Source organism: Gopherus evgoodei, chromosome 5 (genome assembly GCF_007399415.2).
Source record: "Gopherus evgoodei ecotype Sinaloan lineage chromosome 5, rGopEvg1_v1.p, whole genome shotgun sequence".
NCBI lineage: Eukaryota > Metazoa > Chordata > Testudines > Testudinidae > Gopherus > Gopherus evgoodei.
In genome coordinates, this window is record NC_044326.1 from 6,267,976 (window position 1) to 6,293,859 (window position 25,884).

General features: G+C 49.0%; 2 protein-coding genes across 3 annotated transcripts in view; one reads left to right on the forward strand and one right to left on the reverse strand.

Annotated features, from left to right (window-relative positions):
• The window catches only part of GFRA4 (GDNF family receptor alpha 4), a 138,953-nt gene that overhangs the window by 108,383 nt on the left and 4,686 nt on the right, over window positions 1–25,884 (forward strand). Inside the window, exons 4-7 of the mRNA XM_030564555.1 lie at window positions 8,138–8,483; window positions 19,275–19,384; window positions 20,495–20,629; window positions 22,930–23,087. Coding sequence (XP_030420415.1) covers window positions 8,138–8,483; window positions 19,275–19,384; window positions 20,495–20,629; window positions 22,930–23,087 — 749 coding nt within the window. The remainder of the gene's footprint in view (window positions 1–8,137; window positions 8,484–19,274; window positions 19,385–20,494; window positions 20,630–22,929; window positions 23,088–25,884) is intronic.
• Window positions 1–25,884, reverse strand: part of ATRN (attractin) — a 381,873-nt gene that overhangs the window by 89,264 nt on the left and 266,725 nt on the right. The gene's annotated exons all lie outside the window — the stretch shown is intronic.

A 25,884-nucleotide genomic window follows, 5' to 3' on the forward strand; every position in this document is an offset into this window, starting at 1 on the left:
CTTCAGATTGCACTTTACCAGCACACGTACAGGTACGGACATACCCAGCTGCCGCTACACGCAGATGCTGAGATCAGCTCTGCTTGGCAGGGCTCAGCTAAGGAACTTCCCAGTTACCCAAGTGCACCCCCACCTTGAGAGTAAACCCCCAAATTGTACCCTCTTGCGCTGCACAGAGATCGGTACAGCATAAGCTCATGAAATTTGCCCCCTCCCTCAATGTGGAGGAAGACATGTGACAGCTTTGTGCCCCCGCAGTTATGAATTCCACACACTGGTTTTAGACTAAACCCCCCCCAAGTTTATTAACTACAAAAGATTTTAAGTGATTATGAGGGATAGCAAACAGTTCAAAGCAGATTACCTAGCAAATAAACAAAACGCAATCTAAGCTTAATATACTAAAGAAATTGGTTATAAGTAGCAAATTCTCACCCTAAATGTTGTTTTATGCAGATTGCAAAGATTCTTGAGGGCAAGCTACACTTGCTTGCAGCTTAAAACTCCAGTTATTCCTTTCACAGACTAGAAAACTTTTTAGCCTGAGTTCAGCCCTTCTCCCCCAGTTCAGTCTTTTGTTTCTTAGGTGTTTCCAGCAGCCTTCTTTCTTGGGCGAAAAGTCAGTGAAGAACGAATCACAATGATGTCATGCCACTGCCTTCAATAGGTTTGGCATATAGTGGGAACCCTTTATCTCCCAGTTTGATTCCCAGCCCGGTCAGTGGAAAAACACTAATATTATGATGGAGTCCAGTACCAGGTGACTTGGTCACATGTCTCTGTAGAGCCATAGCAGCCATAACTCGGAGGCTGTTGGTAACGTCCTCAGGAAGGTTTCCCAGTGGGAGATTAGCAACTTCAAAGACCTATTGGGCTCCCTGATGGCCCTTCCCAGCCAGCCATCTAGACTGATTGCATTCTGTTTAGTGGGTATTCCCCAGGTGTAAACATAAACACATTTGTAATAGATGCATAGACAATATTCCTAACTTCAGATACAAAAATGAGACATGCCTACAAATAGGATAATCACATTCAGTAAATCCTAACCTTTTCAATGATATGTCACATGACCTATCTTATACAAAATACATCATAATTATGCCATATTCATTTTGTAATAATATTACTATGAAGAATATGAGACATAATGCCAAAGGGGCGTGGGAGCAGGGCCTTGGGGGAAGGGGCAAGACCTTGAGGGAAGGGGAGGTGCAGGGACAGGACCACAGTTTTGGCACTGGTGCCCCCCCCTACACTTTTAGGGAGCTTCTGTTGCCCCTGGATCAGGGCTGTGAGGCACTGTAGAACGAACAGCTAATATTGTCGATGGTACTAACTGAGACACCGATGCCGCAAACATTAACGCATGTGCTTAATTTGCACAGGCAAATACCCTCATTGGCTCCACTTTGATTACTCACGTGTGAGAAGTGAAGCACACGTGGAAGCAGTTCAGGACAGGATCCTTATTCAGTGGTTTACCAGTTCCATGATGAGTCCTATGGGCTCTCTCCCATATGAGTAGACTCTCAGTACACTGGGATTTTTATGCATGGTCAATGCCTTGCCATTTTTTTGAAAATGGGATGAAACTGGTTGGGTAGCAAAGAAAACCAGACTCAGAACAGTAGACCAGTAATGAAGGATTCAGAACCCAAATCTGTATCAGAGAGGTATTGAAAAACCTGTCTCGGATTTTTACATTTTTACTTGTATTACTCCCTGGTGATACCATTAGTCATAGCATAGATCTGCTTCTCACTATGTGTCTGTGCAGCACCTAGCACAGCAGGGGCCTGGTCTACTCTGGGACCTCACCACTCCTGCCAACCTACTACTAAAATGCAAAGGAACATGCTGAAGCATATATCATTACAATATCTCGGGGCAGAGTCATATCACCAGATATTTTTAACCAGATTTTACATAAATAATGTATTATGGCCACTAAAAAACATACAAATGGAATTACATCTGTCTACTCTAATTATAGTAGTGATTTTAAAAGTGTGTCCTACATTGTTCTGTGGGTGGAGGAGAAAGCTAGCATATTCAAAATGAGATTTAAGGCTTGTCTATGTTACCCGTTGGATTGACGGGCAGCGATCGATCCAGCGGAGGTTGATTTATCGAGTCTAGTCTAGACACAATAAATCAACCGCCAAGCACTCTCCCATCGACTCCGGTATTCCACCAGGGCAAGAGGCGCAGGTGGGCTCAACAGTAAGTAGGTCTAAGTATGTTGACTTCAGCTACGTTATTCACGTAGCTAAAGTTGTGTAACTTAGATCAATTTCCCCCTCTAGTATAGACCAGGCCATAGACTGCAAGAATAATATAGCTGTTTGCTATACCCCAAACTGTGTGTAGTGTAAAATGGCATAACAAGGCTCATCTCTATGTATTATTAAACAAGTCTACGCCATAGTATATCTACAGCAAAAGGTGCATCCACCAAAACAAAAAAAAAAAACCCTTTAACATCATTATAACTCAAAGTTAAACTTTTTATTCAAGTTAAACATTGTAGGCCAAAACAATTCAGCTAACATCAGGGATATTGCATAGCTTCAAGAGAAAGCAAAGTATCACAGACAATTGTTCTCTCAGGTCATCTTGAAATTCACAGCAAGACTGAAACTGACCTCTTCGATATTTTTCAGATGAGGAGTGGCTATTTTCAATGACTCACCAAAGATTTTTTTTTGTCTTGATATTGCATCCTAAATTTAGCAAGAGACTTGGCTTATTCCTCCATAAAATCTGTAGACTGCCACGTACTTTTAGGGGCGAAAGAAAAATGCAGAGCTGTTATTTACCAGGCTGCAAGTGGCAATAGACTGTATAGGTAAGGGATGCAAGGAGGGTCTGGGTCACGATGCAAACTGCAGGCACGCACACAACTAAAATTAATTAATTAAAAGTTTTATTGGGGATAGTTACAAGGGGTAGGGGAGCAGCGTATGATTAGCTAATAGGGCTAATGGAACTTAAAACATACAATGGCTAAAGTATTTACTATTAAACAATATTTATAAATAAAGATGCAGTAAACAATATTTATAAACACGGATGCAGCATTTAGTAATAACCAATACTTACGAATACAAACCAACTCATAACGACCGGCAAACGTAGAAACTCTGCTTAAAACACGTGAGCTGAGAGAGGCTTCGAGGTGATCAGGCTCGGTTACGGGTGTGTGCAAGGTACACAGGATTCGTTTTTCTTTCTCCTCTTCTGCCTGCACATGGCAGACCAGCCTAAAATACCCACTATGACATCATAGAAGTGTCATAGGGGACGGGGCCCAAAAACTGTGTGTTCATTTCTGATTGGTACAAGCAAAGTCTACACCAAGTAGGGGAGCAGGTGCCTGAAAGTCTGGCTTCGCCCCCAAAAGGTGAGGAAATGCATATAGTTCAGAATGCCTTTAACACTGACTGACAAAGGAAGAGGCCAGGGCAATACCGGTATGGGCAAGTCTTTTAGGATGCAGACAGGAACTTATCTTAACAAAATCTTCTCTAATTGGCATAAAGTCCCTCCTGCTTCGAGTCTCAAGTTGACAGAGATGAAAAAGTTTGTCTTCAAATTCTTTTTCTTTGCAGTCAGAAGGAGTCTCACTTTATCTCTTTTATCACATAAGGAGATTTGTGAAGTCTCAAATGAATCACCTGACTACTCCTAGCAGGGATTCTTCTGTGTAAAAGGAATCATCTTGCATGCTTCAATCGCGTAGTTTAACGTCAAAATCAGGAAGATATGGATATTTTTCCCTCTCACCGATCCCTAATATTAGCAGATAATGTGATTTTTATCTGGTTTCCAAGGTCTCTCCTTTCCTTTCTAAGATAGTGTTAGTCCCAAGTAACCACAGTTCTAGTATTTTGAAGCATTCTCCTTCATGGCTTTGTGCATCTGTCGACCTTCCTCGCTGGAGTAATGGCATTGCTTTGTGCACTCTTCTATCCAGATTGCTAGTCACTGAGACATTCTATAGTTGAGATTCTGCTCTTTACTTGCCCTGGTGTACATCAAGGGTGGTTTTGCTGAGGCCAATGCAGTCACAGCCTTTAGAATTGAGTGGAAATAGGCACATTGATTCTGCATTTCCTGGTAGAGACAACATCAAGTTTTGAAAGGCATTGGATTTGCTCTGACGTTTCTTCCAATGATTGATCTCAGGCTGAGAAATATTATTATTATTTGTAATTTATATTATCATAGTGCCTAGGTGCCCCAGTCAGTTATCTGCTCTTTGCAAAGAAGGCCCCATCAGTCCACCAAATCCTCTGTAGGCCATTGACTGAGAACATCCTCCAGTGGCTTGTTCTTGAACATTGGCTTCTTCAGTCATTCACCTTTCTCCTCGCTGTAGCTCCTGGACAATTACAGTCATGTAGCATTCACAGCCCTGCAGTTGTTTCCATGATGATAGTTTGGTCACACTGGTGAAAGTCCTCCGAAGCAGCATTGAAGCACAGTCTCCATGTTGGAAACTACGCTCGCCCGCACACGCACCATCAGAGAGCCTTGTGCTGCTACTGGTCTGCAAACTTCAGTAAGGCCTCGGAACAGTGAAGTTCCCAATGGAGATGACTCAAATCACCACCAAGTTTGGCTCCGATCGGCTAGGAGGTATGGCTACAACACCTGAAATCAAGGTGGGCTCAGGTTGTGAACCCACCCAGAACCAGCAACTTTCCCGGACCTGGGTCACTGTGGTTTGCATGGGCTTGACTTCCATCCTCTGCCACCTCTAGCAAACTCTCCCCTTCCCCCCGGGCACCATGTCCATCTCCAGCCTTGACCTTGGATGATGTCTGAGGAGGTGTGGGAGTGGTCGTTCCCATCTCCACTCACATGTGATGCAGGGTGGCCCCTTCCCCAGCTTCCAGGGTGGGAGCACATTGTAAAGGCTGAGCCTTCTCCACTCTCAAATGCTGGAGTACGCAGCGTCCCAGAAGCCTTCCCTAGCAACCGCGCAGCAGGGTTTATGGGATGTCCAGTGGAGCATATGGTTGCCGTGGAATCCCAGTAGACATCCAGCGGCTGGATGTCAGGGTTCCTGGGGTCTGCTCGCAGCTCTGTGTGACCTGGGGCATTTCACCTCTGTACCTCTACAAGTAGGAATTAATGGGCCCATTCAATCCAGTATCCTGGCCAGTAGCTGAAGCTAAAGCTGGCAGAAGAATAATCCAGACAGGCAGCAAGAATTCCTTCCTGGCCCCTGGGGTGGTGATTTGACACTGTAGCATGGGGTTAGATGAACTCAGCTGAGATTGTTTATCTACGGATGTTATCACTGCTCATGAAATTCTCCAGCCTCTCTTTAAATCCAGCTCCACTCTTTGACCCTCTGATCTTTGGAAGCTGCAAATCCCACAGTCTGGTTATGTGCTGCCCAGAGAAATATCTCTCTGCATTGACCTGCCCCTGACCTCACCAAGCAGCCCCCTTGTGCTCGGACAAGGGGGGCAGAAAAGGAACAGATTCTTTCTGTAACTGATGTGCTCTCAAATTCCTGCAAACTCTCCACTTTTCAAGGCTATATACTCTGCTGGCTTCTTCCCACCCTGCCATACATCTCAGCCTCCCACTCCTCATTCTGCCAGCCACCGCAGCCCCTTTCACTCGCTTGTCCCTTGTTCTCCCACAAGCCAACATCTTCCATGTTGCCCTGTAAGCGTGGGAAGCCTTCCCTGAACCAACTTATAAGCCACTACCTTGTCCTCCGTCAGAACCTTTCTCAAAGTCATCCCAGCTGCGGCACCATCCTCCAGCTAACGGCTGGGCAGGTGGCCTATTGCTAATAGCTTGTCTCTCTTGTCCTCTTGTCTTATGAAAGACTCTGGTGCCTCTAATCTGCACACTTTTCTGTGAACCTATGTGACCTTGCAGGCCTGTCTCTGTCAGGCTCCCATCTCCCCCACCCCTGTTGAGTTCTGCATCCACTTTGGGTCTTGATTCTTTTAAATTGTGACGGCATTGGGCAGGGACTGTCTTTCATGGTGTTTGTTTCACAGCCAGTGGGAGAGAAAGGATGGTTGAGCAGTTAGGATGCTAGCTTGGGACTCAGGAGATGTAGGCACAGATCTCTGCTCTGCCACAGATTCCCTGGGTTACCCTGGGCAAGTCACTAAGTCTTTCTGTGCCTCAGTTTTCCATCTGTACAATGGGAATAATAATCCTGCCCTGCCTCACAGGGGTGTGGTGAGGAGTAATACATTTAACAGTGGGAAGGTGCTCAGATATGAGGGTGTCACTGTACCTTGCACCCGGTACAGTGAGACTGTAATTCTGAATGGGTCCTTTCAGTGCTACTGTGCCACAAAAGGGGCCTTGCTAGTCTTCGCAAACTCCAGCCCCATGCATTACTCCCAGGGAAGGCACAATAGTCTGAAATAGCGTTTTTAGCACAGAGTCACAGAGAACTGGGGCTTTGGTTAAGCCCGTTACAGAAATAGGGGTCAGTCATGGAGGGGAATTCTGGCCTCACTGGAGTCCATGGCAAAAGATTTCATCCAGCTAGAGCTGCCCTTTGGGAAAATGACACCAATCACACTCCCATTGTGCCTTGCACTGCACTATAACAGGCCTGCCTCTCACAGCCCTGGCCAGTCCTCGGAGACCCACCCCAGGGGCTCAGCCCACACTTCGGAAATACTGGCTTACCCAGATGGAGTGTTTGCACTTGTCTTAGTGGCAGTAGGTTCTGGATGAGGAATTGCCGGCTTGAATCAGCCCTAAAATCCATCTAATCCAGTATCCCATCTCCACAGTGGCCCAATGCTTCCGAGGAAGGGGCAGGAAACACTACTCTTTGTAAAGAACTCCTCTGCATCCTGCTGCGTGCTGTTCCTCAGATACCCACCGCTGGCATCATCCAATGCCCACTGACATTCACGGGCATCTTCAGTGCTCGCTGGGTCAGGCCCCACTGTGCCCTAGTATCCCACACAGCACTGCTGGCAGGGGCAGAGTTCATTAAAACACGTGGAAAGCAGCTGGACGTGCTCCCTTGAAAGGCACCACAGAGTATAAAGTGTTGTGACAAATAATCTTAAGGAGGTCACTTTCTGATCAGTTTACAGTATTTGCAGACTGCCCTCATTTGTCCTTTTGGGGAAAGCCGCGTGGCTTGGGATACAGCTTGGGCCAGGACGCCTGGGTTCCACTCCCACCTCTGCCAGCCACTGATTCGCTATGTGACTTGCTCCCACTCCCCGTGCCTGGGTGCCCCCCTCTGCAGTCTGGGGGTGGGGGGCAGTTGTGCTTTCCTGTCTTGCAGGGGAGTTGTGAGGCTTACTTTATGCTTTGCGATCCCGGAACAGGGCAAATCTTTAGACTTGTGGGGTTCTGGGGGAGCAAAGTGTTTCCCGAGTGGTCTGTGGTGTTACGCGCATGATTTTGCAGAAGCCTGGCATGCGTGCATAGCCATGACATGTTACACCAGTTGGCAGAGCTGGTAGTGCCAGGAAAGGTACTGTCAGCAGAGGCCGGGGAAGCTGGCTCTGCCAGGTCCAGGATAGCCGGAGGGGTCAAGAATCTGGCACTGCCAGGTCAGGGCTAATCAGCGGGGACTAGCTGGGGAGAGCTGGAATTCACGTCAGGGATAGCCAGCAGCAGAGGGGAGCATGAGGGCTGGCACTGCCAAGTCTGGGATAACCAGCAGTCCATCCCCCGCCTGCTGCTGATTGGCGCTTTCTTGCCCGTCTCCTCTCTGCCAGTAGCCCAGCCTCCCTAGCCGGAGCCGCTCCTTCACCCTCCAGATGTGACATGCTGCTTCCACATCGGAGTGAGGGGGATGTGTTGAGTGGGAGCGAGGGCTCTCAGCACAGTTGGGGAAGTGATATTTGCTTCAATCCAGAGTCTTAACCTGGCCCGTACCTGGCATGTGACCAGAAACTCCCCCTCCTTCCTGGAACAGCGCGGGCTCCGTGAGCTACTTTTCTAACGGCCTCGTCAGGACCAAATGATTAACCCCGGGGTGAATCCCAGCTCTTCTTGCTCCCCAGGCTCTGGGTTAGCTGTGGGGCAGCCCTGCTGTCCTCCGAGGGCTCGAGGCCCCTCGGGTGCTGGTGTTGCCATGGCCATTGCTAAGTTTTGTTGGGGTCTCCCGGTCATGCAGGTTCCGAGAACGAGGTGACACAGGTGAACCGCTGTCTGGATGCCGCCAAGGCCTGCAACGTGGATGAGATGTGCCAGCGGCTGAGGACAGAGTACGTCTCCTTCTGCATCCGGCGCTTGGCCCGGGCTGACACCTGCAACCGCTCCAAGTGCCACAAGGCCCTGCGCAAGTTCTTTGACCGCGTGCCCCCCGAGTACACGCACGAGCTTCTCTTCTGTCCCTGTGACGACACGGCCTGCGCCGAGCGCCGCCGACAGACCATTGTCCCCGCCTGCTCCTACGAGTCCAAGGAGAAGCCCAACTGCCTGACCCCCCTGGATTCCTGCCGGGAGAACTATGTCTGCAGGTAACACTCACGCAGCACAGGGGGGCCCAGTCAGCCCCACCCCATGGAGGGCCTGGTCCAACCCACTGAAGCCTGAGGGGAGTCCTTCCAGTGACTCCACTGTGGAAGCTGGCCCTAAAGTGAGATCCTCTGCTCCAGGGGCTAAAGCAGAGTGTTGGCTCAGAGGAGCTCAGGGACAAATGTAGGGTGAGATTCTCATGGTGCATTCTTGAAGCAAATCCCTTGAATTATCCCCCTTTTGCCTCAGGTACTGTAGCTGGAAAGCTGGGGGGTGAAACAGGCTGTATTAATTGCACCGAGGATCCCAAAGCAATTTACAAGCGCTGCCTGCTAAGCCTCTCAGCAGGCATTTGAGCTTTGTTACCACTAAGGGGTAAGCTGAGGAACCAAGGGGTCAGGCACTTGCCCAAGGTTATGCAGTGAATCAAGGAGCAGTGCCCAGCCCTGCTGACTGCTAGGCACATGTCTACCCACTAGGCATCACTGCCTCTCTGTGTAGGGAAACAGGAAGTAAGAGCCTCACTGGGAACCAGATGCTTAGCAGGAGGGATCATAGGGGAGGGGTGCACACAGTAACCATCACTAGCAAATGGGATGGGAGCCCTCAGGAACTATGGCAGACTGCAAAGTCATTCAGCGGCTTGCACATATCTCCAGCCCCGCCTTTAACCCTAGCAGCATCGGCAAGGGAGATGGCACGTGGTCACAGAAAATGGCTCTTGAGTGAGACGTCCTTGGCAGGATCGGACTGTGTCTCAAGGCATCTGTTTATGGACCTGCTAAGAGACGTCAGAGCCGGCACTCACATGTTGTCATTGCTGGTGCTGATGTGAAGAATGGGGAATAACTGGCTGAGGCTGGGCAGGATGTGTTTGTGTTTGTGAGAGAGAGAAGGAGAGTGAGAAACTATTGAGATTTCCTGGGCCAAAAATAATTGTGGGGGGGTTGGTTTTGGGCCCTTTGTCATTTCTCTGCAGAAACCTCTATTAAAAGCCACAAAACTTCAGAAAAGTTTAGCTGGGGAGGCCGTGATGTACGGCGTGTGCCAGGCTTCCCACAGCGGCCTTCTGTAAAGGAGCTTTATCACTGCTCCAGGATGCCTTCCCCAGCTCTTTGATAGAGTTGCTGCTTTGTATGTGTCTGCACTGCAGGCCTGGGGTGCAATCGAACCTTGAGTAGACATCCCTGAGCTAGCTTGAATCTAGCTAGCTAGTGAAGCTGCAGCACCACAGGTTTCAGGGTGGATTAGCTGCCCAATTACCCCAGGTTCTGCACAGGCTTGAACAGAGAATCATAGAATATCAGGGTTGGAAGGGACATCAGGAGGGCATCTAGTCCAACCCCTGCTCAAAGCAGGACCAATCCCCAACTAAATCATCCCAGCCAGGGCTTTGTCAAGCCTGACCTTAGAAACCTTTAAGGAAGGAGATTCCACCAGTATTGAAGTACATGTTGCTGTTCTACTGTCCTGGGCTAGCTGGGTTAAGCTAGCTCGGATGTGTCTTCATGAGCTGTAATCACACCCCATGACTGCAGTGTAACCACACCCCTGGGGGGCAAAGAGGTTCACACAAGGCATCCCAAGCTTTTTCAGAGCGGGGACCCACTTCCGTCCGCTAATTCAGCATTGCCAACTCCTGTGATTTTATTGCCAGTGTTGGTGTTTTATTGCTACTTGGCGATGGTTTTTGGACAACCCCATCTGCTGGAATCCAGAGCTTGCATGGGAATCTCAGCATTCATTAAGGTCTCTAGCCTTCGTGGTAGACACCTTCAGGCCACTCAGCATCATCTCCTCCCTGGACTGTAAACTGACAAACCTGTAAGTCTCTGGAATAAAAGGGCTTGAGAGAATTAACATAGTACACTCTGGGCTTTAGGGAGGAATTGGGAAATGCTATGAGGCAGTTAACAGCTCCCAGGCGCACTTGGACCGTGAATGGCCCTTCCCATGATGCTTCCATCTTATGGGCCTGTTGCGCCTTCAAGACCATAACCTGGTCTCCTACCTTGAAGGAACGCTGTCTGGTATGTCTGTCATACCAGGCCTTTTGCTCTTCCTGAGCATCCTTTAGGTTTTCTTTAGCAAGGGCTAAAGAGTGTCAGAGGGTGTTTTGTAGGTTGCTTTCAAAGTCTAGAATGTTAGTTCCTGGAGAAGGCGTAAACCCCTCCCATTGCTGTTTCACCAACTGTAATGGCCCTTTAACCTCGTGGCCATACACAAGCTCAAACGGTGAAAACCCTATACTAGGATGTGGTACAGCACTGTAGGCAAAAAGCAACTGCTGCAACACTAGGTCCCAGTCATTGGAGTGTTCATTGACGAATTTACGTATCATGGCCCCCAAAGTTCCATTAAACCTTTCCACCAGGCCATTGGTTTGATGGTGGTAAGGGGTGGCAACCAAGTGGTTCACCCCTTGAGTTTCCCACAGTTCTTTCATGGTTTCTGCCAGGAAATTAGATCCTAAATCTGTAAGGATGTCGGAGGGCCAACATACCCTGGCAAAAATGTCTATTAGAGCCTGGCACACAATGTTAGCCCTGGTGTTGCCTAGAGCTACTGCTTCCAGACATCGGGTAGCAAAGTCCACAAAAGTCAGTATGTACTGCTTTCCTCTGGGTGTCTTTTTTGGGAAAGGGCCCAGAATATCCACAGCTACTCGCTGAAATGGGACCTCAATTATGGGGAGTGGCTGGAGAGGGGCCTTGACCTGGTCTTGGGGCTTTCCCACTCTTTGGCACACCTCACAAGACCGGACATACTTGGCAACGTCCTTGCCCATCCCCTCCCAGTGGAAGGACTTCCCCAACCTGTCTTTGGTTCTGTTTACCCCAGCATGGCCACTGGGATGATCATGGGCTAAGCTTAAGAGCTTCCCCCTGTACTTAGTTGGAACCACCAACTGTTTCTGCGGCTGCCATTCTTCCTCGTGTCCACCAGAAAGAGTCTCCTTGTATAAAAGTCCTTGTTCTATAACAAACCGGGATCGGTTAGAAGAGCTGAGAGGCGGTGGGGTGCTCCGTGCCACCGCCCAAGCTTTCTGAAGACTGTCATCTGCTTTCTGTTCAGTCTGGAACTGTTCCCTTGAAGCTGGAAACACCAGTTCTTCCTTAGACTGTGGACTTGGGCTTGGTCCCTCTGGAAGCGATGTAGGTGATAGGGTTGTTTTCGTTGCTGGTGAACCACTCTCCGCTGGTGCACCAGGTGGTATTTCAGGCTCTGGCTGAGCCTCTTGGGTGTGGTTGTCTGCTGCTTCTGCCAGTTCAGGCTCGCTGGCGCCCTCCGGTGTTGGGGTTGAAGATGGGTTTGCAAGCGCTGGCGTCAGTGCTGGCAACGGTTCTGGTGCTGGCTGCTTTTCGAGTTCCTGGTCTGGGACTGGAGGCATTGTGGCTGTTTCAGTCGTTGGTAGGGGATCTGGGTCCACTACCTCTGTCTGGGTCTCTGGTAACACAGACAGGGCCTCTGTGGACAGCTCAGGAACAGGAATGGGTCTGGAAGCTTGCCTGGTTTGGCTACGTGTAACCATTCCCACTCTCTTGGCCCGCTTCACCTGGTTGGCCAAGTCTTCCCCCAGCAGCATGGGGATGGGATAATTGTCATAGACTGCAAAAGTCCACATTCCTGACCAGCCTTTGTACTGGAAAGGCAGTTCAGCTGTAGGCAAGTCTACAGCTTGTGACATGAAGGGGTAAATTGTCACTTGGGCCTCTGGGTTGATGAATTTGGGGTCCACCAAGGATTGGTGGATAGCTGACACTTGTGCCCCCGTGTCTCTCCACGCGATAACCTTCTTTCCACCCACTCTCAAAATTTCCCTTCGCTCTGAGAGTATTTGAGAGGCATCTGGACCTGGGGATTGTTGGGGTGATCGTGGTGTAATGAACTGCACTCGGTTGGGGTTCTTGGGGCAGTTGGCCTTTATATGTCCCAGTTCATTACATTTAAAGCATCGCCCAGCTGACCGGTCACTGGGTCGAGGTGGGTTACTGGAGACTGGTGAGGTGGGAGAATAGGGCGTCTGTGGCTTTCCTTGGGTTGTAGGTGGGGTCTTGGGCTGCCCTCGGTTGTAGGGTTTATTGTCGGTGTGCCCCCTGGGGTATTCGCTCCCCTTGACAGTAGCTTTTTTCTTTTCTGCCACTTCCATCCATTTGGCTCCAATCTCCCCTGCCTCAGTTATCGTTTTGGGTTTCCCATCTAGGATGTACCTCTCTATTTCCTCAGGAACACCATCTAAGAACTGCTCCATTTGTATCAGGAGGTGCAGCTCGTCCGTATTGTTAACCTTTGTTCCTGATATCCAGGCTCATAATTCTTTGCAATGTGGTAGGCATGTAGGGGGAATGACACATCTGGGTTCCATTTTAGGGTTCTGAACCGCCGACGGGCATGTTCAGGTGTTATCCTCATTCTGTATCTGGCCTTGGTTTGAAAAAGTTTATAGTCGTTCATGTTCTCCTTAGGCATTTCAGCTGCCACCTCTGCTAAGGGTCCACTGAGCAGTGGCCTCAGCTCTATTATGTACTGGTTTTCAGAGATGCTGTATCCATGGCAGGTCCTTTCAAAATTTTCTAAGAAGGCTTCAGTGTCATCACCTGCCTTGTAGGTGGGAAATTTTTGGGGATGTGGAACAACAACTGGTGAAGTGTTGTTAGGATTGGCTGTGTTCTGTTGCTTAGCCTGTTCTAATGCCAGGGCCTGTAGGTGGACTTCCCTCTGGAGCTCCATCTGTCTTCGGTGGCTGCCTCTTTTTCTTCTTGTTCTCTTTTGTGGGCTTCTTCTTTGGCTGCTTGTTCTCTTTTGTGAACCGCCTCTTCCTTGGCTATTTCTGCATTAATTAGTTCTATCCATCTCCTATGTTCATTTTCTTTTTCTATGGCTTGTTGCCTTGCCCGTTCCTGTTTCAGGGTGTCCTTGGTACTCATGGTTTCTGATGTCTTGTGTTGGGGTGCCCTCTGCTGGTTTACTGTTTGAACTGCTGCTTCTTTGTTGCCTTCTTGGGGTTGCTTAGTAACAGAGTCTTTCTACTTTTTTCACTAGCTACTCACGGTAAAATAAAAAGAATTAAAAAAAACTTTTCATTTGCAAATATGTTCTGCTGGAGTCTGTTGCTGACCACTTAAGCCTGCTTTGTTTAACAAAAGACCCTTGTTAAACTTAATGTGCCTGGCCTTCATACAATCTCTTTGCACAACCAGAAAGGAGAAAAGGAAAAAAAATTCTCTGGGTGTAGTTTTAAAACCCCCCTTCTCTCTGCTCACAAGCAGCTAGCAGAGAAAAAGAAAAAGAATATTCCTACTGGCTTTTGCTTTCCATCTTTCCCACACACTGCCACCATGTCATAGTATCTTTCCCCAATCTGAACCTTAGAGTCCAAAAGTTGGGGTACTAGCATGATTTCCTCTAAGCTTAATTACCTGCTTAGATCTGATAAGCTGCCACCAATCAGGAATTCCAGTGCCTGATACACTCTGGTCCCCCCAAAAACCTTCCCTGGGGACCCCAAGACCCAAATTCCTTGAGTCTCACAACAAAGCAGAATAAACCATTTCCCTTCCCCCTCCTTCCTTCCTCCCAGCTCTTTCCCGCCCTGGGTACACTAGGAGATCACCGTGATTCAAACTCCTTGAATCACCACACAGAGAGGAATGTTACCTTCTCCCCCCCCTTTTCCCTTCACCCAGAGGCAATACAGATTCAAACTCCGTGAATCTAAAACAAAGAGGAAATTCACCTTTCCCTTCTCGCCACCAATTCCCTAGTGAGTACAAACTAAGTTCCCTTGAGCCTCAACAAGGGGGAAAAGTCAGACAGGTCTTAAAAGCAAAACTTTTAATAAAAAGAAAGAAAAAAGGTAAAAGTTATCTCTGCAATTTAGATGGTAAAAGTTACAGGGTCTGTCAGCTTATAGAAACTGGAGAAAAAGCTTCCTCCAGCAGAAATACAATTTAAAATACTACCAGCCAAATACACATTAGAACTCTACCAGCCAGATACACATTTGCAAATAAAGAAAACCAATTAAAAAGACTAAACCGCCTTTCTACCTGCACTTACTACTTGAATAGAAAATTAGAGCCTGTAGTACGTCCAGTCACTCTCAGATCCCAGAGAGAACAAAACCAAACCCAAAAAACACAAACAAAGGCTTCCCTCCACCGAGATTTGAAAGTATCTTGTCTCCTGATTGGTCCCTTGGTCAGGTGTTTGGTTCCCTGTTTGTTAACCCTTTACAGGTAAAAGAGACGTTAACCCTTAACTATCTGTTTATGACAACTGGGAACGTGTCACCTCAGGACAGGATGGAGAGAGAAAATGTCTAGACACCATTAATGACAGCTTCATGGAGCACTTAGTCCTGGAACCCGGAAGGAGAGAGGCAATTCTTGATTTAGTCCTAAGTGGCACAAGGGATCTGGTCCAAGAAGCTGAACCGCTCAGTAATAGCAACCATCACGTAGTTAAATGTAGCATCCTTGTATGGAGGAAAATGCCAAAGATACTCACCACAGTAGCATTTAACCTTGAAAGGGGGAAGTAAACAAAAATGAGGAAGCTAGTTAAATGGAAATGAAAAAGAACAGTCACAAGAGTAAAATGCCTGCTAACTTTTTAAAAGCACCGTAATAGAGGCTCAATCTAAATGCATAGCCCAAATCAAACAAAACAGTAAAAGGGCTCCCCAAAACCTCCAGTTAGATACAAAAAGACATCTTTTAGGAATTGGAAGTGAAATCCTACTGAGATAAATAGAAAGGACCATAAACTCTAGCAAGTCAAGTGTAAACGTATAATTAGGCAGGCCAAAAAGAATTTGAAGAGCAGCTAGAAAAAGACACAAAAACCAACAGCAAAAATAAAAATAAGAAGTATCTCTGAAGCAGGATGCCTGCCAAACAGTGGGGGCCACGGGACAATTGAAGTGCTAGAGGAGCACTCAAGGAAGAGAAGGCTGTTGTGGAGAAGCTGAAGGAATTCTTTTAATCAGCCTTCATTGTAGAGCATGTGAGGGAGATTCCCACACCAGAACCATTCTTTTTAGGTAACAAATCTGAGCACCAGGTTGAGGTGTCAGTAGACGAGATTTTGGAGCAAATTTGAAAATTAAAGAGTAATAAGCCACCAGCATTGGACTGAGATTCACTTACTCAGCAGAAGGGTCTAACAAATCTTTATTAAGCCAAAACACACAGCAAGTAGTGATCAGTTTCTCACCCGTGGGAAACTCATTGGAACGATCTGATCACAGTTGCCTCCAGCACTGGATAATTTAGTTTCAATACAAACTTATGTATAACTTTTGGTTACCTTTTGTTATGTATTAGTCTCTCCTTTCCATGCTAACTCTCCTCCCCCACCAGTACAGGTTTAGTGTTAGTTCAAACCGGTCATTTCTAGCTTTTTAGTTACTTTCTCTTTTCTTGTTCTTACAAACATGATTATGCTGCGATTTCTTACAAATAGGCAGTTCTGCTTATGCTTATGCCATTAAACGTTATCAGCACAGACTCTTAAAATCCACAGCAGGCCTAAATATGCCTTTGCTCCCAATACTTCCCACTGAGAAGCCATAGAATCCTTTCTAAGGCTTCATCAAAGCCTGCATTTCATATACAACTCTTCTCCTTCCTAGCTGCTAACCAAGCTCCTATCCTCCTAAATGGATGCGATTAACTACTAGTTTGACTTACACAAAGCCCATTGGTATTATACGTACCCATGGATTTTTCCCCAATATCATTTACTAACTCCTACCATGGCCCATTTCCTACCAGATCCTATGTCACTTTGAGTATTTCGACTTTCCTGTCTTAAGGTCAACAGACATTCTGGATGTCTTTCCATTAAGGCCTGCACATTTAATGCAATTGTGGTATGATATTGCTTAGCTCAGGGGTCCCCAATGCAGTGCCTGTGGGCGCTATGGCTCCCGTCGGGGCATCTAAATGCACCTGCGTCCTGGCCGGCGATCGAGCAGCTGCCGAAATGCCGCGGAAATTCGGCAGCATTTCAGCGGCGACGCCTCTGGGTGATGCTGCTTTCCGCCAACAAGTGACGTCATCCAGAGGCGTTGCCGCCAAAATTTGGCAGCTTTTCTGCGGATTATCGACTGCTGCCTTCCAGACGAAAAGGCTGGGGACCACTGGCTTAGCTGTTTAGCACAGAACCAGTCAGAGGGGCACCGGCTGATACATTGTGGATCTCATGCTGGGGAACTGGAAAAATTGCCTTGTCCTCTGTTCGAGTAAGTTTGGATCTAAGCAGAACATTGGCCAGTAACAATCATATGTTTGTGTCCCATATTGGAAGTGCCCGATCCACCAGGATACACAATATTTGCCTTCTCCAGCTTTTGCCACCTTGGTTTGACCTTGTCCCCATTGCCTCATCCCAACTGTGCAATTTTGGTTTTTTTGCTAGCATGTGGACCCACACGTCAGCCATGTACTCTGCAATACATCACAATGACATAACCAGGTACCACGTCTCTTGGAACAACATGAAGTGTCTGGGGCTTTCCAGACCACCCCCCTTCTCCCTCCTAATCCTTACCACTATCTGAGGATGAGCGACATGTTCTTTTAAGATGTAACCTGCCATAGTAGGTTCCAATGAACTATGGACTGGGCACTATTCACTCTTAATGCCTCACTTAGTCCTGTGGCCACTGGTACTGCTACCACCATAGGAAGGATCCATGTTTCATCAAGCTTGCATCTTTTCTCAGCATAACAGACCATTGAGCAGCGCCTAACCCCGCATCAAGCTACTCCTTCTGTTTTTGTCCATTGTTCTAGCATCTTCTTTGTTATGAACCTAGGCCCTGCCCCACCTTGAATTTCCTTTGGTGCCATCCCGTGAGCAGGTAAATCACCTTTGATATGTGAGGCTGGTTCAGGATTTTTCCCATTTCATTGATTGCTGCTTCCACTTCCCTAAACACCTGTCCTGTTATCCTAGTGTCCTGAATATCTTAAATCCTCCCTTATAGCCTCATTCTGTTGTTTATTTAAGTTTAACAGATTCTGTAACCAAAATCTCATTTTCTGATTTTCCTCCCACAATACTGTGATATCCATATGAACAAATGCTGAAGTTCCCAAAGCTCCAACTCCTTATACTGTTCCTATATCTCTTTTATCTCCTTTTCCATGACTATGTCCCTTCTCAGGCCACCAAATTTCCTTCAATTCCATCCCATCCATCTAGCTTTTTAGTTACTTTCTCTTCTCTTCTTCTCACAAACATGATTATTCTGCAATTCTTTATACATAGGCAGTTATGTTTATGCTTTAAACATTATCAGAACAGACGCTTAAAATCCACAGCAGGTTTCTGTCAGGCCTAAATATGCCTTCACCCCCAACAACCAGGACCAGATGCTATTCACCCAAGAGTTCTGAAGGAACTCAGATATGAAATTGCAGAACTACTAATCTATTGCTTAAATCAGCCTCTGTACCAGATGACTGGAGGATGTTTTTTAAAAGGCTCCAGAGGCGATCCTGGCAATTACAGGCCAGTGAGTCTAACTTCAGTACCTGGAATATTGGTTGAAATGATAGTAAAGTACAGAATTATGACATACAAAGATTAACACAATATGTTGGGAGACGAGTCAAGTGACTCTTGTAAAGGACAATCATGCCTCACCAATCTATTAGAATTCTTTGAGGAGGTCAACAGTCATGTGGACCAGGGTGATCCAGTTGATATACTGTACTTGGACCTTCAGAAAGCCTTTGACAAAGTTCCTCACCAAAGGCTCTTAAGCAAATTAAGAGGGATAAGAGGAAAGGTCCTTTCATGCGTCAGTAACTGATTAAAAGATAATAAACAATGGGTAGGAATAAATGGTCAGTTTTCAAAGTGGAGAAATGTGAACAGCTGGGGGAGAGGGGAAGTCTCTGTCCCGGGACCAGTACTGTCCTAGCAGGACCAAGTACTGATTTTTGCCCTAGATCCCCCTCAAGGATTAAACTCACAACCCTGGGTTTAGCAGGCCAATGCTCAAACCACTGAGCTATCCCTCAATGCTCAAACCACTGAACTGTTAGAACTGGATGAAGAATAGAGAAAGACAACACAAATGATTAGGGGCATGGAACCGCTACCATATGAGGCGAGATTTAAAAAAACTGGGACTGTTCATCTTAGAAAAGAGATGATTCAGGGGGGATATGATAGAGTTCAATGCAATCATGAATGGCGTAGAGAAAGTTAATAAGGAAGTGTTATTTACCCCTTCACATAACACAAGAACCTTGGGTCACCCAATGAAATTAATAGGCAGTAGGTTTAAAACAAAGAAAAGGAAGTATTTCTTCATGTGATGCACAGTCCATCTTGGAACTTGTTGCCAGGGGATGTTGTGAAGGCCAAAACTATAACTGGGTTAAAAAGAGAATTAAAGAAGTTCCTGGAGGATGGGTCCATCAACGGCTATTAGTCCAGATGGTCAGGGAGGAAACTTCGTGCTCTGGGTGTCCCTAGCCCCTGACTGCCAGAAGCTGGGACTCGGTGACTGGAGCTGGATCACTCGATAATTGCCCTCTTCTGTTCATTCCCTCTGAAGTATTTGGCATTGGCCACTGTCAGAAGACAGAATACTGGGCTAGATGGACCATTCCTGACCAGTATGGCCGTTCTTATGTTCTTAGTTATTCACTGTAGGTAGTTCAGGACATAAGTCAGCGAGTATATCAGTGGGCCTAGTTATATGAAAGTGCAGTAAATGCAGCAAGTTAAGTAGTGTTGACATCTCCCTTTGCACTCTCTGTCCCATGCAGGTCCCGCTATGCGGAGTTTCAGTTTAACTGCCAGCCTTCCCCGCAGTCTGCTACTGGCTGCAGGAGGGAGAACTACGCTGCCTGTCTGCTGGCATACACAGGAATCATAGGTATGAGGCTGTGCCCTTCAGTTGTTGATTCTCCTCTTCTCTTTCACCTCCTGTTCTGGACCATTGCTAGCCCCTCAGATCTAATAAGCACGCTCCATGTCCCTTCCGCCTCTTGCATCCTCACTGACAACAGAGATTCTGCAATCAGAGCTCCTCTGACAATCCTGGTGAGGATGATGATGAGCCATGCGCCGGATGAGACTCCAGCTCGCTCTCCCATCACTGTGCTGGCTGTGCAAGGCTAATGGGTAACAAGTCACTTACGTGAGTCAGCAGAAAAAGCAAATGGCAGGTTTGATCCTAATGGCTGAAAAGGTGTCACTCCTTATTCCTCACCACCAGAGAGGTACCTGCCCATGCTCCATGTAGTGTACAATATGTGATATCAAGAACAAGGGCAAACATAGCATTTACAGCACATTTTTGGAACAGCAGTCCCACACCTCCATGTTCCCAGGTCCTGAATGTCCATGGATTGGCAGCCCCAGGTCACCAGGCAGATCCTGTCTGCCAATCACGTCACAGCCACCGCTGTAAACCACCTTTCTCCACACTTCACTGGCTTCAGAGAGCTTTGGCTCAAGCCTGAGACAGGAGCTCTGAGCACAGCATGGGTCAGTCTGGAAAAGCCAGCTGCCTGCTGCTGGAGCCTAGGAAGTGGGCTAGGGAAATGCTTTGGGCATATCCTGAACTTTTAGAGCCTTTGGAGCCATTCAGTCTTAATCCTCCCTTACTGGAGCCATGCCCTGTCTGTGTGGATTGCTGCATACCCCCGGGCTACACAACAAGCAGTGTTGTAGCAAAGGGAGCAAAGTGGGTCACTAGCTGAATGCAGCACCCTGGTCTCTCTAACCACGGGGTGTGCTGGGTATGTGAACAGAGCAGAATCAACCTGGAAACTTGGCCAGGAGAGAAGCAGGGTTCCCCATGGCGTCACTTCTTAGCAGGTCAACTGCAAAGGAAAGAGGTCCTGGCAAATGTAAGGGCAGCAGTGTGGAACCCACCGGAACGTGGCTGAGCTGGGGGAAGGTTTGCTCTGGGGAGCCAAGTGGTTTTGGTTCTCAGCCGGTTCCTCCAGTAACAGCGACCCTGCTCCGTCCTTCTTGGCAGGTAGTCCCATCACACCTAACTACATCGACAATTCGACTGCCAGCATAGCGCCGTGGTGCACCTGCAACGCCAGCGGCAACCGTCAGGAGGAATGCGAGAGCTTTCTGCACCTCTTCACCGACAACCTCTGTCTCCGTAAGTAGCAGACGGGGCAAGTCCACTGCAGGGCTGGGGGGCTCCTGGGGGCCTCTCGCAGTGGGGAAGGAAAGGCCATGTGAAAGGAGGTCCTGCCACCAGCTCTGCACCTGCGGGTGGTAGGTGGAGTGGTTAGAGCATTGCCTGCACCTGCCCTCACCCAGACATGTCCCCTACAGGCTAGCAATGCTGTGCTTGACACGGCTAGCCTTCACCCTTGCGCTACCCAGACAAATTACAGCTGCCCCATGAGTCGGAGGGGGTCCCAGTGCCCTCTCACCTCTGGCCCATCCATGCTAGACAAGGCAGAATTTGGCCCTCATGAGTGTTCCAGGAGCACCGAGATGTCCCAGCTGAGATCAGGGCCCAGCCATTGCCCTAAATAGACAAAGCCATCAAAGGGCAGGAGGGGAACCAGACACTGAGGGCTGGACTGCTGCATAAAATGGATGTCCTAGCCCTTGAAAGAGCTAGGAGAAGGTGAAGGCTGAGATGAGGCAACCTGAGTTATGTAGACTGGCTAGAAACATCTTTATACCCCTGGAAAAGATGACAAGTGCTGAAGATGTCAGAATCCATCAGTGTTCTGAGACGACACGTGCTCCCGGCAAGGACCTGGGACTGTCACGCTTGAGAAAACCCGACAAGGGGGAACACTTGTGCCAAGAGAAACTAACTTTGCCAGCATTTTCCTGCGCTGCTATTACTGTGGCTGGAGAGGGCTGCGTGATTCTCCTCTCTCAGCCAGACCTTCCCATTGGCCTTACTCTGCAGTGAAACCACAGCCATCCTGCGCTCAGATAATGAACACATCACCTGTGTGATGGCTTCTCTTCAGGACCTGCGAAGAGGCAGCTGCTGGGCTGTGAAGCAGCGGAGCATCATCGGGCAGTGTGCAGACGGCTGATGGCAGGGGGTGGCATGCTGCATGTTTAAGAGGGAATCCTGGACCTCGTCTTGCAGGAGAGAGTCTGCAGCTGGCTGCCAGGCTGAGTGGCCCATGTGAGCTGCTCCCATACAAAGCCTGAGCCTTCAAGACTCCGTGAAGGCCAGCACCTCCATTGTCCACTAGGATAACCGCTGCTGTAAATGCATTATGCCGTGATGTTACTGCATATCTTCTGCTATGAGTGATTCCCTTGCTGCTTGGCCTCCGTTGCTCTGCCTGGGCAAGAGGGAAGTTTCCATGTTGATTTTATGCCCTATCCAGTATTGCTCTTGGGTGAGCACCCAGGGCCCGATTCCCTCCGCTCAGCCCCTCCTGGAGTCACTTAGGCCCAGATCCTCAAAGGCATTTAAGAGCCTAACTCCTGGCTAAATCGATGAGTCTAATGCACTGGGGTCAGCGGGTGGGGAATTCCAGGGTACCAGCATGTTGCTGACTTCTGTAGATGACTCCGCCTGGGGAAAAGCCAAGGGGAACCCCACCTGCTGGGTGCTCCCCATCCACAGACTGCCCACAGGACGTGGCTGTGTGGGGCAGTGGAAATGGCTGCCAAACTTTCGCACTCCCATGGACTCAGGGAGACGATGCCTAGCCTTTCTAAAGGGCTTTACAAACCTGACTGAATTCCGCCTCTCGCCACCGCCCAGGAGAGTCGTCTCCGTTTTTATGGGGTGGGGAAGCTGAGGCTCAGTGTGGGTAAGTGGCTCCCCTGGGGGAGCTGGGGGATTAAAACTCAGGGGTCCTGGCTCCCTGTCCTGTGCTCGGTGCCTCTGGGGATCTGGCAGGTGTAATGGTTGGCCCCAGGTGAGGTGCTGGCAGCAGGGACCGAACCTGAGGCCTCTGGATTTAAGCGTGAGTGTGAGCCGCTACTGCCTGAGCGAAAAGAACCAAGACCACAGCGGGCTCCTCAAACCTGTGTGCTTGGCCCAGCCCGCCTCGAGGGGGACAGAACGCTGTGCTGAGTGTGTGTGGGGCAATCCCTATCTCTGCTCAGCGGGAGCCCCTAGGCGCACTCCACGTGGAGGGGGCAGAGTTTCTGGCCACTGGGGCAGCGAGGTCAGGCAGCAACTTCTGCCTTCAGTGGCTTTGTACCCCACACCCTGCTGGCAAGCTCTGCCTCCGCTGGCCTGCTTTCCCCGCCCCCCAGCTGCTCCCGCCCGCCCGCTAGTGGAGGCAGGGCACATGGGCAGACAGGGCAGCGCTGTGCAGGAAGGCAGGGCTGGCAGGAGAGGCAGTGGGAGGCGATGGCTGGTCCGTGCCCAGCCTGTCCTGGGGGCTGCGGGAGAGCTTGGGAGGGAACGTTAACACTTTCCTCGAGAGCTTTGCTCTGAGCGCTCTTCCCCCTGTCGCCAAGAAAACGCCATCCTGGCCTTCGGCAACGGGACGTACCTGAACGCGGCACTGGCCCCGTCCGTGCCCCCGACGACGCAGATGTACAAGCAGGAGCGAAACGCCAACAGAGCCGCCGCCACCCTCAGAGGGAACATCTTTGAGCAACTCCAGCCCACCAAGGTAGGGGTAGATCGAGGAGCTCATGGAGCCTTTGCGCTGGCGCTCGCAGAAAATTCACCCTCCTCCTCAGCTTCCTGGACCTCAGCTCCCTCCTTCTGCTGCCCTCTGCAACCTCTATGCTCAGCCCCTGCCACTTGTCTGGTGTCTCCATCACCTGAGACTCCCAGACCCCCCTGCCACACCGCATCCTTCTCCTTCAGGCCTTTCCCAAGCCCCACTCCTTCATAAGTTCTTTTAATAAACCCAGTTCTAACCATCAGGCCATTCTGTCCTCACTCTTCTCCTCTTGTGGGGAGCTTTTCACCTGCTAAGTGCCCAGTGTGTCTATATGTCATGATAGGAATAAGTGATGTTAATAGTATTGCCAGCAGCAGAGGCTTGGGAATCGGGACTCCTGGGTTCTATTCCTGGCCCGGCTGTGGGCTTGCTGTGTGACCTCAGGCAAGTCACTGAATCACCCCGTGCCTCAGTTTCCCCACTTGTAAAATGGGATTAACATTGCTCTATCACAGGGATGTCGACAATTAATTAATGTTCATTAAGCACTTTGAGATCCTCAACTGAAAAGTTCTAGACACAAGAAAAATATTGTTAAATTTTTAATTGTATTTTATTATTATGCTGAGTAGAGCCTCTATGTCTGACAGTCATAGTCAATGCAGCAAAGAGTCCTGTGGCACCTTATAGACTAACAGATGTATCGGAGCATGAGCTTTCGTGGGTGAATACCCACTTCGTTGGATGCATCCAACGGGGGTGTGTGCGCAAAAGGAGCATCTGCCCTGGGCCCTTTAAATTGCTGCTGGAGCCCCGGGCAGCATAGGCCAGGTAATGTGGAAGGGCTGGCTGGGGGATGCTGACCCCAGCCCTGCCCCATCGTCTTGAGGCCCCACCCCTTATGGGCGGGGGCAGAGCCAGCCCCATACCAGTAAGTCTTTGCCTTTACTTTCACCCCTACCTAACACCAACTGACATCAATGACACCCCCCGGATTACCACCTAGCTCTCCTGGGTCCCAGTCTGGTGCCACGAACGCCAAGTCATTCTTTGTCCCTAAGCAACTCAGGCTATATAGTTTAAACTCCTCCTACCTCATCTGCTCCCCACTCCCACTTCTAAGGCCGCATCCACATTGTGGAGCGTAGGCCAGACCCTGACTGCAGCCACGGCACATGCTGACAGAAGGTCTTTTTGGCCTGTGCAGGGGCACCGCCTCCCCCAGTGACATTAGTTACAGCGAAAGACATTCTTCTCTTCCACGGGAGTAACTGCAGCCACGCTGGGGGATTTGCTGGCATCACTGTGTCACTCAGGACATTGTTTTGTTTTCACACACCGCTGACTGGGAGCTCTGCCAATATAACCTTTAAGAGTAGACCAGGCCTAAAACAAAGCACGAAAAGTGTTTGTCCTCTGTGAGTGTCGTTGACTATTTTGCAGAGCCGGCGTCCATAACAGCCTCAGTTGGCATGCTTTGTTCAGCTTCCGCCTCTCTGCTCAACACTGGGCTTGCCCTGCTGCGTTCATGCTCCTGGGAACAGCATTTTGGGGGACAGGAAACACTAAGCTGATTACAGAGAAGTAGCAAAAAAGGCCTCCAACCCCCTCCCCTCTCTTCCCTTCCCTTAATACATGGAGAGGTGGCTCTGCCCAGAGGTGTGGTGTGAGCTGCACTGAGAGAGCCTGAGGGGTTGTGAACCATGGGATGTGCCCCAAAAGTCTGGGTGTTTTACCAACAGACCCTGGTTGTCGGCAGATGGGACCCAACCTGGGACCTTTGGAGCTTAGTGGCCAAGGCTGTAGAGAAGGCTCATTAATGTCTCTCCCTAAGTGGTCTCAGTGCCACGAGATAGGACAGAGCACCACACCCAGCAGGTGTGTGGGTTACAAGGGCACCGCACACACCTGCATATAGCACCAGTGGGGAGAGGAAACGTTCCAGCAAACTGCTGTTTCACCATGGAGTCACTCTCCCACCCAACACCAGGGAAGGAACTGGACCTTAGATCATTGAGGTCACTCTGTACTATGGATGCACCTGATGAGCAGGGGGAGTGATGTTATTAGGTAAGGTATTTCCAGCAGAGACAGGGAAGGATTAATTCCATTGTCTGAGACACTGGTAAGACTTTATCTGGACAACTGGGTGCAGTTCTGGTCGCCATGTTCAAGAAAGATGAATCCAAACGGGCCAGGTATTGAGAGGCACTAATAGGGTGATCGGGGACTGGAGAACCCATTGTATGACAGGAGCCTAAAAGAGCTGAGCTTGTTTATGGCCTAGCAAAGCAAAGGCTGACAGGAGATCTATCTATAAATACATACGAGGGGTAAACATCAGGGAGGGAAAAGAACAACTTCAGCTAAAGGGCAATGTTGGCTCTAGAACAAATACATCAACTGGCCAGGAATACACAGAGGCTGGCAATTATAAGCCGGTTTCTAACCATCAGATGAGTGAGGCTCTGGGACAGCCTCCAGTAGGAACGGGCAGGGGGGGGTGTGTGCAAACGACCCATCTAGTTTGAAGCTAGGGCATGGTAAGTTTAGGAAGGGGGTGGCATGAGAGGGTGGCCTGTGAGAGCAGGAGACTGGACTTGATGACCCAGGAGCCTCCAGTCCTTTGGTCTTGTGTTATCTGCTCTCAGCCCAAAGTGAAGTCAGGGTCAGGACATTCTGCTCCACCGCTGGCCCTGTTAATGGTCATCCTGAGCTCTGATTCTGAAAGGCCTCTTTAGACGCTGATGAGAGCCACTTCCGTCCTCACCACTGTGTAACTATCGACTTCAACAGTGCC